Here is an 18,137-nt window from a genome sequence, read left to right on the forward strand (position 1 = left end):
GAGTAGCTACCATCTGTCATCATACAATGCTGTTATGGTACCACTGACTGTATTTCCTGTGCTGTATCTTTTCTTCCGGTGATTTATTCATTCTATAACTGGAAGCCTGTATCTCCCACGCCCCTTAACCCATTCTGCCCTTCCCTCTTCCCCCTCCCCTCTGGCAACCATCAGTTTGTTCTCTGTATTTAAAAGTCTTTTGCTGCTTTTGTTTGTTTGTTCATTTGTTTTTTAAATTCCACATATGAATGAAATCATACGGTCTTTGTCTTTGTCTCATTTATTTCACTTAGCATAATACCCTCTAGGTCCATCCATATCGTTACAAATGACATAAGACTTCGAAGTCAACATTACTCCTTGATCCATGACCTAAAGAATGGATGTTATATTAGCAGTCATGACAACAGCATTCATCTTGTTGAACATCTTCATCAAAGCTCTTGGGTGACCAAGTACTTTGTCAATGAGTAGTGATATTTTGAAAGGAATCTTTCTTCCCGAGCAGTGGGTCTCAATAGTGGGCTAAAAATGTGCAGTAAGTCATGTTATAAACAGATGTGCTATCATCCAGGCCTTGTTGTTCTGTTTATAGAGCACAGCCAAAGTAAATTGAGCCTAATTTACTTCTCAAGAATTATTCCTAGAATTTTAAGAATCATCCATGAGCATAGTCTTCAGTTTAAAATCACCAGCTGCATTGGCCCCTAACAGAAGAGTCGGACTGTCCTTGGAAGCTTTGAAGCCAGACACTGACTTCTCCTCTCCAACTATGAAAGTCCTAGCTGGCACCTTCTTCCAATAGAAGCTGTTTTATCTACACTGAAAATCTGTGATTTGGTATGGCCACCATCATTAATTACCTCGGCTGGAGCCTCTGCATGACCCACAGCTTCTATATCAGCACCTGCTGCTTCACCTGGCACTTTAGTGTTATGGAGATGGCTTCTTTCCTTATATGTCATGAACCACTGGCTTCCAACTTTTCCGCTGCAGCTTCCTCACCTCTGCTGGCTTCCAACTTTTCTTCTGCAGCTTCCTCACCTCTCTCAGCCTTCACAGAATCGAAGAGAGTTAGGGCCTTGCTCTGGATTGGGCTATGATTTAAGGGAATGTGAATGGCTGGTTTGATCTTTTATCCAGATCACAAACTCTTTCTCCACATCAGCAATAAGACTGTTTCTCTTTCTTATCCCTCATGTGTTCACTGGAGCAGCACTTTTAACTTCCTTCAAGAACTTTTCCTTTGCAGTCACACCTTGGCTGTTTGGCACAAGGGGTCTAGATTTTGTCCTATCCTGGCTTTTGACATGCCTTCCTCACTAAACTTAATCATTTCTAGCTTTGATTCAAAGTGAGAGATGTGCAACTCTCCCTTTCACCTGAACACATAGAAGTCATTGTAGGGTTTTCGGTTGGCCTAATTTCAGTAACGTTCGTCTTGGGCAAGAGGGAGGCCCAAGAAGAGGGAGAGGTATTGGGGAATGGGTGTTGGTGGAGCGGTCAGAACACACTCAACATTTATAGATTAAGTTTGCCATCTTAAATGGGCATTGTTTGTGGCACCCCAAAACAAATATAATAGTGATACCAAAGATTACCGATCACAGATTGCCATAGAAAATATAATCATAATGAAAAAGTCTGAAGTATTGCAAGAGTTACCAATATGTGGCACAGAGATGCAAAGTAGCAAATGTTGGAAAATGGTGCTGATAGACTTGGGGTTCACAGAGCTGCCACAGACTTTCAATTTGTGAAGCACACAATATCTACAGAGAACAATGAAGTAAGGCACAATAAAACAAGGTATGCTTGTTTTTGTCATGGCGTGAAGTTTGGATTTCCAGGAAAATGGGAAGATATAAAAACATGGGGGAATAATATGAGGCCATATGGAAATGATCATGATGGCTACTGTGAGTAGGCCACTGAGGTTCGAGGGCTGTCAGTGAGGACGGCCTGGATGGGGTGGGCCCAGGAGAGCTAGAGAGAAGCATGTGGGTTTGTGAGAGACATTTTAGACTTGCTGTGGGTTTGGATGTGAGTGGTCAATGAGACAAGAATCGTGGATGGGCTCCAGGTCTCTGCCTTGAGCATAGACGACTATGTGGAAGGCATGGTGAGATGGAGGGAAGAGGGTTATGTTCATTTTGGACACGCTGAGTTTGAAATGCGTATCGGAGAGACTTAAACTTTGTGTCTGGAGCTAGGAGGGAGCCGAGGATGACGTGCACATCAATGTTGCAAGAGCCCTACGCAGAGCTCCAAGGAACAAAACACGGCACGTCCAATGAAGGAGGTGGCGGGGAGCCAATAGGGGACAATGAAAAGAAATGTCCATTGTTGTAAGAGGAAAATCAGAACAGTGTGGTAACATGGAAGCTACAAGAGGACAGTACTGAAGAGAATGTAATCGTGGTAACTTCTGCCAAGAGGAAGACAAAGAGAAAGCTGGAGTAGTGTTTATTAGGTTTGACTTGTATATTCTGAAGCTACATCGCTGTTGCTTATGTGTTGGTGTTCATTCTCATCCTTTTGATTTTATTACCTTTGGCAGCATACATAATCCTTTTGAATCTGAGGTTGTTCTTCTTAATCCAGTAAGAAAATGGTGACCCCTGGTAGGTTTTATATATATATATACATGAATTTATATATGTATATATATATTATATATTTATATATATATGTTATATAAATTCATGTTTTCCTAGATATAGCTTTTGTCACCATTTTCTATTACTTTTTTCCTTATTTTTTACTATTTTCTACTAGTTAAAAATCTTCTTGTCCCCTTTCATCTTATTATTTTCAGAATGACTTATTTCTGGATTTCACGTTTGTTCAATCCAAAAGTCTATTTACCTTGGAGCTTAATTTTTTTTTTTTTTTTTTACTTTCCTGCTTTCCTTCTATATTTGACATTTACTAATTTGATTTTTTTTTAATTTTTGACTATTTTCCTTACATTTTTGTTACTTTTCTTAGTTACACATACATTTTCAAAGGTAATAATTATGTTTATTTTCCTATTAATTTTAAAGCTTATAATATCTTTGTTTAAAGTTAGGAAAATACTATAGCACTTTTTCCTTCCATCCATTTTTAATTAAGATACACACAGACATCATTTGTTAGTATTGTTTTGACTTTTTTAACTGAATTTTTATGGTTATGTTTCTTGATCTCGTCTTTATTTAGATCCTGATTTCTCACACATGCATAGCTTTCTCCCAGATTTATTTTTTTTTCTTTGGTAGAATCTTGCTGAAAATTATATACAACAAGGTATTTTTGTGTTGATTCTATGGCCTATGTTTTTGAGAATATCTTTATTTTGCCCTTTCATTTAAATTATAGTTCTGTTGAACAGAAAAGTATAGGTCCCATCTCTTCAGCACTTTTTTTCCCTTGGTTCTTTTTCTTCAACAACATATTTGTAAAGTATTTTGCCAGGATGATATTTACTCCTCTGTTACAGAGTGGTGGCTTACAGAGGGGCTCTGTAATCTTTTAGATTTTTTTTTTTTTTTTTTGGCTATCCAGTTCTTACCTCTTATTAAGTTTTTTAATTTTAATTCCATTATAGTTAACATACAGTGTTATACTAGTTTTAGGTAAACATTGTAGGGTTTTTTTTTTTTAATTTTTGTTACCTTTATTTATTTTTGACAGAGAAAGAGAGAGACAGAGTGCAAGCTGGGAGGAACAGAGAGAGAGGGAGACACAGAATCCAAAGCAGGCTCCAGGCTCAGAGCTGTCAGCACAGATCCCAAAGAAGGGCTCAAACTCGGCAACAGTGAGTTCATGACCTGAGCTGAAGTTGGACACCCAACCGACTGAGCCACTCATGTGCTACATTTTTAATTTTTTTTAATCCTTATTTTTGACAGAGAGAAAGAGACAGAGTGCAAGCAGGAGAGGAACAGAGAGAGAGGGAGATACAGAATCCGAATATGTATACAATGTAGTTCTATACATTACTCAGTGGTCATCATGACAGGTGCCCTCCTTAATCCCCATCACCTATTTAACCCATTCCCCCACTCCCTTCCCCTCTGGTAACCATCAGTGTGTTCTCTGGAATTAAGAGTCTGTTTCTTGGTTTATAGAATTTTATCTATAATGTTACTGATTTTTTCTATAATGCAAGTATGCATTTTTTCTCTCGTTTATCTGGATTGGTACTCTCTGTGACTTCTCCTATGAAGTCTTCAATCTTTTCTGCTCCTCAGATTCAGGATAAATTTTAGTCACTAATTTTTCAAATGTTTCTTCCTCCTGGGACTCATAAAGTGATTTTGTCACTTTTGCTTCTGTATTCTTTAAGTCTGAATCTTTATATATATTTTTTCTATTTATTGTTTCCTAATTCCTTCAAGGGGATTCCTTGATGTGATATTTCAGTTCTAGAATTTGTTCAGTGTCTCTTCTGTCCTTTAATCCCTGTGTTATTATGTTGGATATAGTTCTCCTTTTTTTTTTAAGTTTATTTATTTATTTTGAGAGAGAGGCAGAGCACACAAGTCAGGGAGGGGCAGAGAGAGAGAGGGAGAGAGAGAATCCCAAGCAGGCTTCACACTGTCAGCATGGAGCCCAATGTAGGGCTCGAACTCATAAACCCTGAGATCATGACCTGAGTCAAAACCAAGAGTCAGACTAACCAACTGAGCCACCCAGGTGCCCCTATAGTTTTCCTTTTTAAAGCCATGTTTAGGGGCACCTGGGTGGCTCAGTCAGTTAAGCATCTGACTTTGGCCTAGGTCATGATCTCGACGTTCCAGAGTTAAGCCCTATGTTTGGCTCTGTGCTGACAGCTCAGAGCCTGGGGCCTGTTTCAGATTCTGTGTCTCCCTCTTTCTCTACCCCTCCCCTGCTCATGCTCTGTCTCTCTCAAAAATAAATAAACATTATTTTTTTTTTAAAAAGTAATGTTTATTGAGGTATAGTTTACCCACTGTTAAATTTACCCTTTCAGTGTATAGTTCTATGCATTTTCACAAAGCATAATACAGTTGTGCAACCACTATCATGTCTGAGGTACAAAACACTTCCATCAAATGTAAAAGCTCTCTTGTGCTCCTTTATAGTACATTCCTCCCTGTAACCCGAGTTCTGTACAACTACTGATTTTTTCTCTGTTTCTATAATTTTGCCTTTGCAAGAATGTCATATAAATAGAATCATACAGCATGTAGTCTTTTGACAAGGCAGTTGAGATTCATCCATGTTTTTGCATGTATCAATAGTTCATTTGTATTCCACTGCTGAGTGGTATTCCATTGTATGGTTGTACCATATGTTAACTATTCACCAGTGATGGACAACTGGGATATTTCTACTTAGGTTCTATTATGAATAGAGCTGCTAAGAACACTTATCAACAAGGTTTTATACGTACATGTGCTTTCATTTCTCTTGGGTAAAAACCTGGGAGAGGAATGACTGAACCATTGTTTTTTCCTGCAGTATTTCCATTTTTCAGATGTCTTACTGTTTTTCCTTGGGGACTCAAAGTTCTCTGAGCATATAAGCTACCTTGGCTGCAAATATGCCTGATGCCTGAGATGCCAGATACTAAAGCTTGGTGCCTAGGATTTACCAGTCCTGCTGAGTTTTGTCGTTTGTTTATGTTTTATGAAGAACAGAAGGAACATGAGTCTCAGGCTGTAAAAAATATCTGATGTCAACCATTTCTCCCACACCGCGCTCCCACCACCCTGGTCACAGTATCCCTCATCTTTGCCCCCCCACCCCGGTACCTTCCAGACTCTCCTTCAAATAACTGTTCCCATTGTCTTCCCTGAGAAAAGCATCAGGAGTTGACCAAACCTATGCTTAACTGTCCCCTTCTCCCCAGCCAAGCTGAAGGACCACCTTGATATTGTCCTCACAGATACTTCTTTTCACCACCCTCACATTTTGATCCCTCACATTACCCCTCTGCTCTCCTCACCTCTGATGTTGGAAAGTGTTGTGAGGTGAGAAGGCAGAGACACAGTATGTAAAACAAACACACAGACAAAAACAACCAGTTTGAAAGGTTGGGCTGTGAAAGGGGGAAGGAGATTGGGTCTGGGAGGGTGGGGAACGGGTCAAAGAAGAACTTTTGGTTTGCTTTTTAAAGCTGAAAATGGCAAGAGCAAGTTGGCATGCTAGTGGGGTAGATGCACTAGAGGGAGGTGCTGATTATGCAAAAGAAAGGGAGACCCTGAAGGATGAAAAGTCCTCAGAAGGACATGGAACTTACAGCCTGATTAAAATAAATGTCCTTTGATAAAAAGCTGGAGGGGCACCTGGGTGGCCCAGTAGGTTAAGCGTCCCATTCTTGATTTCACCTCCGGTCATTATCTCATGGTTCGTGAGTGAGTTAGGCGCCACATCGGGCTCTGGGCTGACAGTGCTGAGCCTGCTTGGGATTCTATCTCCCTCTCTCTCTGCCCCTCCCCCGCTTGCTTGCTTTCTCTCTCTCTGAATAAAAATAAATAAATAAATAAACTTCAAATAAAAAAAGCTGGGAATGTCCACTATGGTAATAGGACAGAAAACAGAGGACATGTCAGATACAGGTGCAAAGCATGTTTGTAGGTGGCTGATGGCAAAATGAAGAATTTTGTAACTCATATTTTTAGTTACTCAATAACTAATACTTTTCAGTGAAGAAAGGTTTAAGATTATTAACTGAGATTAAAAAGCAACCATATGATGGGGAAGAGCTTGAAAAAGGAAAAGTTGAAAACCATTATGTGTTCTGCTTTCGATTCTTCTCTCATTCCCTCATAAACCCCTTCCATTCAGGCTTTGCCCCCACTGCGCTACCCAAACTACTTTCCCCAGGTTCCCATTACTATAAACTCAGCCCTGGTCGGGCTGTCATACCCACAGAAAATGAGACAGGTGATACTCCCTCCTCTTTGTCACACATTCCTCTAGTGCCTTCTAGGACACCCTGCTCTCTCAGCTTTTGTCCTACCTCACTCATCAGTATTATTTCTTAGGCTCCTTTGAAGATTCTTCCTTTTCTTCCCCAAACTATTAATGCTGGAGTGCTCCAGGACTCTATCTTTGGGCTTCTCCTTCCTCTCTACATTTACTCCTTTGGTGTTCTGAAGATCAACTGTATGCTGAGAACTCTCAACTTTACATCTCAAGTCCAGGATTATCTCCCAAACTCCAGCTCCCAAATACCCACTCTCCATTTTCATTTAGATTTCCAATCAATATCTGAAAAATTTAGTCTAGATTTCTTCCCACAGAAACTATTCCAGGGGCGCCTGGTTGGCTCCATCAGTAAAGCATCTGACTTCGGCTCAGGTCATGATGTCACAGTTCGTAGGTTTAAGCCCATGTCAGGCTCTGTGCTGACAGCTCAGAGCCTGGAGCCTGTTTTGGATTCTGTGTCTCCCTCTCTCTCTCTCTCTCTCCTCTGCTTGTGTTCTCTCTCTCTCTCAATAAACAAACAAACAAACATAAAAAAAACCCCAACTATTCCACATCCTGCCTACCCATGTCTATCTATAGACTTCTCATCTTCCATTTGCTCAAGGCCAGAAACTTTGGTGTCAAGTTCTAATTTTCTCTTTCTCTCATATTCCACATCTCTATTACAAACCCTGTTGCCATCGATTAAAAATACATGTAGAATATGATTATTTCATAACTTCTGTACTGCTGAGCCATCGTCATGTTTTGCTGGATAGTGCAATAGTTTTTCCCCTTCAACCTTTGCCTCACTATAATTCATTTTGAACACATCAAAGAGTGAGATCCTTTTAAAGCATAAACCAGATTATGGCTCCCCTCGGCTTAAAACCAGCAGTACCTACACATTTCCTGTAGCTATAAACCAGAGTCCTTACAAGTTCTTGGAAGGGCCTCTATGCTCTAGTCTCTGGAACCTTCCATCAGCCCCTCCCCTGCTCTCCTGCTTTCCTCACAACACCCCAGCCCTGCCTGATTCCTTGCCGTGGCCTCGAATGTGCCAGGCATGCTCCTGCCTTGGCACATTTTGTTCTTTCTTCAAATCAGTTGTGTCACTTTTTATAGTTTTTAGTTCCTTGTAAACATTCGCAAGCTTAACTTTTATCTCAAAGGAAGCATGATTAAGTATGGTTGTTTTTGGTCTGGCTCAAAGAAAACAAATTTCTGGATTCTCTGTGGGTGTTTTTTGGTTGTTCTTTACTTCTGCCCATTTTCACATTGTCTTACCTGTTTGTGTATCTGAATCCGATTGTGTGTTGGATATGCTACTTGGAAGTTTATTTAAATAAATTATTTGAGGGCTAATATGATATCATACTATGGATAGTCTTTTCTTTGCTTCTATTAGACACAAGGAGCATTAGCAAAGAAGGATAACTTAATTTAATTTAAAGTTTTGGGTTAATTTTTTATAAACAGTTGTCAATGGTTTGAGGCCAAGCTGAAGACTATATGAGGTCTTCTAGATCAGTCTTACTCCTGGGGCTCAATCTAATTTTGGTGGGTCATGGATTCTGACTTTTATCTCCCTACATCTCTGAAATTGTCAAAAGTTTGGATCAGCTTCTTGAGCAACTCATCGTTATTGTCAAACATCTCTAGGTCAAAAGCTGGTCTCAAATACTTGAGTCCTCTCTTTGGATTTCCATCTTCTCCTTATCTTGCCCCCACATTCTTTATTCTCTTGTTAGCTCATTGACATTTTTAATAAATAATATGTCAATATTGTTTTGAATATTTTACCTATCTTTTGTCTGTTTTGGAAGGATTGCTTTGAGTTCTTGAGCCACCATTCTCAGATGTGGAAATTATCTTTGAGCACTTTTAATTTGCTCCATCTAGTTGAAATGCTCTTTGTTTAGATGTTCACATCTCCAGCTCCCTCAGTTCCTTCAAATCTTAGCCCAAATGTCACCTTCTCTAGACTGATCCTCCTATTTGAAATTGTAAACCCTCAGCACTCTTGACCTTCTTAGTATCTGGGTTGTCTAAAAGAAGTAAGCTATTTGGCAGAAACAAAGAAGATTTTCTCTGGAAGAATATATTACCTGAGGCTTCAAATTATTTCTATTCTTTTGTTGTTGTTGTTGTATAACATACGATGTAATATGCGGTATGATTTTTTTCTAACATATGGTACAATTTACTTATTTATTATTATATTGTTTGTCTTCTCTCCTGCTAGAATGTAAGCTTACCAAGCATAGGGCATCTTTGTCTATTTTGTTTACTGATAAGATACAGGGTGTAGAATAGTTCCTGGCACACAGTAGATATACAGTAAGTATTTACTAAGGAGATGAATGAATCAAATAGGCCATCTCATGTCAAAAAGTGGGAAAGTGGGCCTACAAGAGAAAAATTATGGGCTCACTAGGCAGAATTAAATGCTCACTTAAGGCTAATGACCATTAATTTATAATGAAATCAATTAGCTTGGTTGAGAGAGTTTCCTCAGGAATGTTTTGCTTCTCAAGTTTAGAGAAAATGGATGATAAAGTCTATCCAGGGTTGTTGTTTTCTTTTCTTTTGCTTTCTTTTAAAGGTGAGTTTGTCACAAGGGGAGAGAGAGGCAAGAAAAATTAAGGTGTTAAAACAACTGAGAATATGAAATATATGTAAACTAAGAGGTAATAACACCACAATGGAACTGGTAAAGCTCATTAATTTCGAAGTCTCAATGAGGGACATTGCACTGGGGACATTTGAGAAGTGAAGATGGTGAATAGGAGCTAGAGTTCTCAGGGTAGGATGCTAAAAATTGAAATTTCACAGATTTCCCATTTTATTTGTGAAGGCAAAGTCTAGGAATGGCTTTGAGAGTGAAATGGAATGGATGAGAATACATTTGGAGTTGGGAAGCTCAAAATAAGTGAGAGGGGTAGAGACTTCCGTGTACATTTTGAAAATGGCAAAAATCACACGAGGGTCCATTATGATCCATGAATGGATGTAATCAATAAATAAGGCAAAATTTACCAGCAAGCTGGTAGATAATGGCACTAAAAAGAATAATGAAGTGACATAGTTTAATAAAATAATTTTCAAAGGGACAAGGCTTTTGTATAGAAAAGAGACAAGAATGTTTAGAAAGTCTTAATAGCAGCAAAAGGTGAACGCTTATGCCAGAAGTTGAATTACTTTTAGTATTTTTGTGGTTACTTCAGTAGTATACTTATTTTTATTTTTTTACAGATGCCTACAACTCTTCCGAGAGCAGCTGGTCGAGAAACCAAATATGTAAGTCCCTTCATAATGATACATCCTGTTTTTTTAATGGGTACGTGTGTATGCTTTGGAGGGAACTCAATTATACGGTCATTAAAATTGAATTAGTTGATTTTTTCTTAAGTGGAAAGGGATAGGATGGTGTGATCGGTCCAGATGTGGAAAATCAGGTTATGTCAGGTAAATTTATTGAATAAATTCTATCTTAAGTGAGGTCTAGTTTGATTAGCTTGGCTAAATAAAGCAGAACTCCAACACCTGCTTGCTGTCTTTCTAATTATCGAAGCTTAGACGACATTTTCATTTTTGTAATGGTTTATTGTGCTTATTATAAACGAGCCAGCACATATACTCGAAACATTAAGATTTGTCTATTTCCAATGGGATTGCCAGTTTTGTTGGTTTTGACTCATTTGTTGCTTTCTTGCATTTAAATTATTGTCAAATAAACTAATTTCTACTTATGAGCAAAAATTAACTAATAGATGGGTAGATACAGCCTCACATACTTGATCAATTATATGGAGCTGTCCCTGAATGCCTTAGGAATACAGATGTAGCCTCACCTCATTCCTACTCTTTATTCACCTCATGCTCCATCATGTGGCCCACTTCTGTTTCTGATCAACTATATTCAACAGAAACAAGATTGTCTCCTAAGCAAGTGTTTAGTTTTTAGTTAAAAAAAAACCAGTAAATGTTTTCTTTTAGGTTATGCCTTATATTTTCTACTATGCTTTTTTCATCATCATCATCATCATCAAAGAATGAATATTTATTATATATTTTGTGATATATCTTCTTTCCAATTTATGTATTTCTGTCTTTATTTGGGTCTCCCTAAGGAAAATAATAAGTTGGATGAAATCACTGAATTTTATCCTACTCAGGAAATGACATATAGAAGGTATGGATAAGAACACTGCTTAGAGTATTTTCATTCTTATGTTTTGTTTTTATTGGAAGCCATTTGGAGTAACATAAGAGTAGAGACATTTGGTAGGCTGTAACCAAGTTTAAATCACAGCATGGCTGTTTGCTAACTGTCTGATCCTAGAAAGTCACTTAACTTCTATGCCTTAGTTTTTTCATCTATAAAATTGGGAAACTAATAATTGCCTGATGTACAATTTATATTGGTTAGTATATGAAAAGCCCTTAATGTGGTTCTGACATACAGGAATAAATAATAGTTCTTTCCTTTTTTCCTCTTATCTTCCTTTGATTTCCTCTGCATCTATGCCTCCCCCTTTCTCTTCTTCCTCCCTATCTTGGGAAGAGTAGAAGCACCATGATTTAGCAGACTTCCTTGATTCTAAAGTTGGGTGCAAGAAAAGAAAGTTCTCTAAAGATGTTTCAATACTTTTTGTGACTCACGCATGCTACAAGAGCCAGACCTAAGAAAAAATAGCTGAAATGTTTTACTCTCTCATCTTCCTTTCTCACCTATTCCTATCTGTCACCAAAGTGCCTCTGATTGAGACTCATTTACAGTAAGGTGGTAAGGGGCTGATACTTCCTCTCACCCCTCCCCGGGGGAGGTTAATTTGATAGCAGTTGGAATCAAAGTTGGAGGGGCTGCTTCAGTCTCCATAATTAGAGTTTATTTCAAATTATTCTTCAATCAGTTATCAAACTTAATTAAAATAGGTTAACATTTGCCCCAAACTTTGTGAGAGCATCTGAGTCACTGAAAGTTAACATTGAGTCATCAAATAGATTGAGTGTAGACTAGAGCAAATATGAACTCTGATTCAGATAAGATTTTTGGCTTTGATTAAATTTGGTTTCTTGAGTGATAAGCTTTGTTTTTTGCTTTCTCTTACAATGTGACATTTGAATTGTTCTTTGTGACACCTCAAATGTGTCTGTCTCTTTTGGAAGATGATAAAGGATAATTTTACAATGGAATGTAAAACCCAGTTTTTTGGTGCCAAGGCATAAGGAAGTCACACTTGTAAATATTTGGCTGCAGTTATTACATTTACTAACTGATGTCTGCTACATTTATTTTGAGGAGAAAAAAATGCAATTTCATCTATAAGTGTTGTTGGTCTTAGGTGAACAATCAATTTTAAATACAGTATGTTCTGATTTTATATGTTCTTTCTTCTAGAAATTCTAATATTCGTATTTGCTGAGCTACAAGATGCCTCACCTTAAGTGTGGCTTGAATAGATTTGACTCAATTAATTAATTAATTAATTAATCTTTTACTATATATTTCTCTTTCTCTCCCGTGGAAGCTCAAAAGCAAATCTGAGAGGTCTTTTCACAGTATCTCATGGTCTCTCTTTACACTTTGAAGAAACTAGACATCTTCACAGTATGTAGCTGCTGGGACTTGGTGTGTCGACTTCATAGAAATTCTTAGATTAGATTCAAAAACAGAGATCACATAGTTTACCAACTCCTGCACCACAGAGGAAAAAAAGAGAAGACTTAAATTCAAGCCAAGAAACAAAGTTTTGTGACATTTCAGGGTATTCTCAAGTAGATTAGCACAGACTGCTCAAAATTCTGACCTCTGGGGGCTCTCTAAAAGTATAGTATACAATCTATGATTCATAACTAGTAGAAAATATAGTCAGAATTGTTCAGCTCTATTACTCAATGAGCTTTTGCTCATTGACTCAACAAATAGTTACTGAGTGTCTACTATGTCCTAGTACTCACTGAGAAGTTACTGGGGTGAGGGAGCAACCCAATAATAAGATCCCCATTTCTGCAGCGTATAATGGGGGAGATAGTAAACACTTACAGTAGTAAATGAGCAAGATACTTTCTTGTAGAAATTAGAGAAGAGCTGGCCATAGAACTGACTGATGTGAAAGCAGACTTACAAAGTTACTAGTTTTCAATGTATTCATATATCTATTGGATTTCCAGTTTTCCTGGGAAGATTATAATGGCTTTATTCAATAACGAGAATTTGTATGACTAATTCCTCTTTCTGGGGCTTTTGGTGAAAGGGTGCCTTTTCTCCATGGGGAAAAAAAAAGAAGAAGAAGGAGAAACCAAAATGCAAATCAGTTAGTTTCCTCTTCTTATTCTTTATTGTACATATTGTTACATTTCACATAGTCTGTTTTCTAGGATGAGACAGATGCAGGAAAAGCACCATCAATTCAGTCTAATTAGTCAAAGCTTTCTTCAATTCATGGTGTACTTGAATTGCAAGTTATTTTAAAGTAATTTAATTGAACTTTTCTTAAGTGTAATAGAATTTAAACTAGGTTAACAACATGTCGAGTCACAGTGATCTCCACAGGTCAATTGCAAGATTGATTATCTTAATTTGTTATTAATATTACTTTCAATTGGTTTGAGCTCTTATCTTTCAAGTGAAGTTTAAGTATTTCATTTAACCTTATACCAGTCTTATGAAGTGGGTATTATTATTTCAAGATCTTCATATTATAAAGAAGAAAACCAAGTCTTAGAAGTCAGAGTAGGCAAAATCCTACCCAGGTCTCCCTCATGTCAAAGCCCTTACCATTACTTGTGTGAGAATTGGGGCCCCTGGATGGCTCAGTCAGTTGAGCATCCAACTTTGCTTCAGGTCATGATCTCATGGTTCATGACTTTGAGCCCCGCGTCAGGCTCTGTGCTGACAGCTCAGAGCCTGGACCCTGCTTCAGAGTCTGTGTCTCACACTCTCTCTGTTCTTCCCCTGCTCATGCCTTGTCAATAATAAATAAAGATTGAAAACATTAAAAAAATACTTGCGTGAGAAGTACAGAGAATATGGGAATAGTTTGTTTTCCTTAAATATTTTATCCATTAGTATTTATATTCTGGGTCGAAATTATTTCTTCATGTTCAGTAATCTTCAGTGTAAACTTTGAATGTTTTCAAATTTAGTGACAATATCTAAAATGATGTTTACTATATTTCTAACGTTTTAAATCACTCTCATATAAATTAATTCATAGTTTATCAGATGTTTAAGAGGTACTGTTTTTTATGACACTTTAAAAAAATTTCTTTCCCTTTATGTAACAGAATGAATTTTCTATTTGAATTTCTATTTGATTCTGTTTTCACTTTACCACCTTTGAAGAGGAATGTCCTTTTTGCTTTTGCATTACATTTGTCTTAGTAAATATTTATTTTTCATTAACTACTACTGGTATAAATTATTTCATTCAAGTAATTCAAAGTCACAGTATGCTTTCCTAATAAACAGCAAACTCAGAAAATAAGGCAAGTATTAGTCCTATTACTAGTTTATCAAAAAACCCTTAGTTGGAATCAAAATCTATAGATAAAAACATATTTTATCAACTCTTTACATTTCATGAGTTACTTTTAAGAGCCAGAGAAATAACAGAGATAGGTCTATTGAATATTATATGGTAAACAGGTAAGATCCCATTTTAATGAGCCTGAGGGACAGAAAAAATTCATAACAATGGAAGCATATTGCTTTCAAAATATCACAATATATTAAAAAATGTGTCAAACTTTATTAAGAATATTCCCCACTATATATACAGGTATTCAAATAAAGGTCACAGTCTCCAATTTAGTCAGCTCACATACTCCCTTTGTTGCTATACTTGGAAATGTCGCTATGCTGGAGTGTTCCAGAGGTGCTGTATGCTTAATGTAGTCACAGATCTTAAGGTAAGATCTTAAGATCTTAAGGTAGACTTCAATCTAGTCCATTTCAATCCAGACCTCAGTCCAGATCTGCTTCCGTAGGATGTGACCAAAGATTTGATGAGTTACAGGAAGAATTGTGAACACTTCAAGCAAGAAATTCCACTCTTCTGATTATTCTCATTTACTTCTTTTTTTTGTTCAGAAATATTTCTAACGTATGCTTATGTGAAAAGGGATGAAGAAAGAATTAAAGATAATTATCTGGGTTCTAGTAAGTGAGGAGGAAGAGAGAAGATTTAACGAGACACTCTTTATGTCTTGCATCCTTCTCATCATCATTTTAGACTTTACCAAACACAAAGGTGCCATATTTCAGCCAAACTTCCCCTTGATGTGACCTTTTATCTCCTCATTTGCACATATAAACAGTATCTGTCACTGGTCACTATGCCCACTTATCCTGCCTACTGATTATGTTCACGATAAGCTGGAATCATCATTCCTTAGCATAAAGACTCAAACTTTTTAAACACTTTCAAATCTATTTTTTGTATGTAGGTCTTTTAGGAATGTATTACTAACTTATAAAATGGTTTCTAATGAGATAGTCATACAGGGTAATGTCTATAGATAGTTAGAATAAATAATGTGAAGCAAGAAAGATATGATGCCTCATAATGTATGTCTAGGGGCTTGGTGCCTAACATGCATACCACTGGATTCATTCTTTTGTGTCCATCGCAACTTATGTACAAATAATAGGAACACTCGCTAGGTGAAGGGAAAGACAGTATTTTATTATTTTATCATTTTATATTTCCTCAATACCAATCTCAGTATTCAGTGATTATTAAGTGCTCCGTTAATATTTTAAAATTTGTCTTACTGCCCATGTGTAGGGTAGTCTTGCCTGGGAGAAGTATTTAGTTAACACATTATCGCTAATTACAGTTCTTTGAGCCATGAGAAAAGGAAATACAAGTTAATTAGTCAACAGAGAAAAGGTAGAAGAAAGACATTTTAGTGAAATTGAACTGGTTGTTATATCAGGTGAGAGGGATGTGACTGCTGAAAGGGGAGAAAAAGAAACAAACTAACAAAAAAAACCCCAACAAGCCAAAAGTGGAAGTGTAGAGTGTAGAAGGCAAAGGCAACTGGAACCACTTGATCTTGTTCCAGACCCTGGGGAGGGAGCTGGTGTGATACCAGCCAAAAGGACATGTGTCATGAATGGGGAAAAGCTGCACATTGCAAGCAAAAGCAATCTAGACACTGACAAAGGAGCTTCATTGTACTTCCTGGGTCTCGATATCAAGTCTTTGGAAAAGCAAAATGGTTTCTCCAAAGTTGGCTTGGCACAGTGGTGGCCTTCTGTAGGAATTTATTTTTCAGTGGACTTCAAATTCTCCTTTCTTTTCTTTGTCTAACTCTTTTGCTTTCCATATAATCTAACTCTTTAATACATTTTCTTTGAGGTAAGAAATTTTGACTTTCACATTTTTTTGACTATTGGTTTCTCAGTTTTTAAGATGACGATATATTGGTTAACACGGATCCTCCTTTCTTACACTTTCCTTTCCTTTTATGGTTAAAATGATGTTAGAGGCCATAGAATAGATTATAGGATTTTGTTTCGCACAACAGCCATTCTTACATTCCACAGTATCATAGTTCCTCACAGTTAGTATTAATGTGGATAGACATGAATAACTAAAGTCTTTAGTGTTGTTCTAATACAATTTCCAGTTTAGTTTTAGGTACATCAAGTTGCTTCTCTACCTTCATTTAGCTACCCTGTGAACAGTGGTTCAGATAGAGCTGCCTTCTCCCACCTTTCACTGCTCTAATCTCAGCTCACCAGACAATCTTTCCTCACTTTTCAGAAAATATTTGCTACAGTATTAATAACATAGTTATAGATGCAGCATTGAATAAACGCTGCTAACCTGTATTCGGAAAGCAAAGCAAGGCTTCTCAAAGGGCTTGACATGGTTAGGTTGGTTGAAAGAATCTGGTTATACTCATTAAACACATAAGCCAATATTCTTTTTCTTGGATAAAGGATCCCTAGTGGCTTTATAAGTATTTACTCCACCCTGAGGTTCACATTTAATTCTATCCTTTCTCTAGGAATAGTTTCTGATAAAAGTGATGTGAAACCCATTATATTAGATAAAATAAAAATGGAATGGGGATGCCTAAAGCATCTTATTATAACATTGTAATTCCTAATGATGGAATTTGAGGGACTTATGGAGACTGAATACAAAGATATTTGGGTTTTCCCCTTATTTAATTAATGTTTTTCTTGAGCATTTTATTTTTTCCCTATGATCACTTGGTATTATTTAGCACCACATACTACTAAATGTTAGTAATGTAGTTAAATTGTACAAATATTTTGTTTTTAACATGTAACCTCTTCTTTCCTATATTTATCGAGATGAAAATTTAGCTGTGTTGTGCTTTAGTCAAGATACCCACATTCAATTTAGCATATTTCACAGGAGCTATTAATTTAACTTAGGGGATCCATAGATTATTCTCTCATTATTGCAATAATGAAAAATTAGCTATAGGGAAACAGTAAGACTTTAGAGGAAATAATTATTACTTATATTGCATCGTGAGGTTAAAAGCAAATCCCCAGGTGAACTGAATGTGATGGGCATTCTAAAAGGCAGTTTTCTGCAGCACAGAATAGCCATAAACCTCAGCGTACACTTGCCTGGTCACCAGCAATTAGAGATGGGAAACATTTAGCCAAGATACCCTGCTGCCATAGACCAACCATGTATGACAGCAAACAATGATAGTCCTTGTGAAGAAAGGCATGAGTGAAAAAGCAAAAAAAAAACAATGCTGGGCACAGTGTGAGAAGGGCTGCAGGTGCCTTGTGAGTATGTTTGGTGATTCATACTTCTATATACTTGGCAATACCATAAGAACCACTAAGCTCTCAGTTTGCTGTTATCATTCATATCTCAGAGAGTAAAAACAATATTGACACACCTCTAACAAACCTTGAAAACATTTGCAATTTCAACAAGAATGTAAATATCTTAGGAACACAACTTTATCATATTTCAGCCAAGTATACTTGTAATTAAGCATTTGTATGTTGACTATTTCCTGTCAAAGTTGAAGGCTGTTGATGTGGAAGCTCAGCCTCCCATTTAAATGCTGAAATGCTTGATAAAATGTAATTATGAAAAATGTTTATGTGGAGTGCCTGGGTGGCTCAGTCTGTTGAACATCTAACTCTTGATTTTGGCTCAAGATCATGATCCCAGGGTCATGGGATTGAGCCCCACAGT

General features: G+C 37.1%; 1 protein-coding gene across 9 annotated transcripts in view; it reads left to right on the plus strand.

The window, feature by feature from the left end:
* Positions 1 to 18,137, plus strand: part of MLIP (muscular LMNA interacting protein) — a 247,344-nt gene that overhangs the window by 165,983 nt on the left and 63,224 nt on the right. For all 9 annotated transcript variants that reach the window (XM_049653831.1, XM_049653825.1, XM_049653823.1 and 6 more), the window contains one exon: positions 10,180 to 10,224. In XM_049653831.1, the coding sequence (XP_049509788.1) occupies positions 10,180 to 10,224 (45 nt within the window). The remainder of the gene's footprint in view (positions 1 to 10,179; positions 10,225 to 18,137) is intronic.

The sequence above is a fragment of the Panthera uncia genome (genome assembly GCF_023721935.1).
Source record: "Panthera uncia isolate 11264 chromosome B2 unlocalized genomic scaffold, Puncia_PCG_1.0 HiC_scaffold_24, whole genome shotgun sequence".
NCBI classification, from domain to species: Eukaryota; Metazoa; Chordata; class Mammalia; order Carnivora; family Felidae; genus Panthera; species Panthera uncia.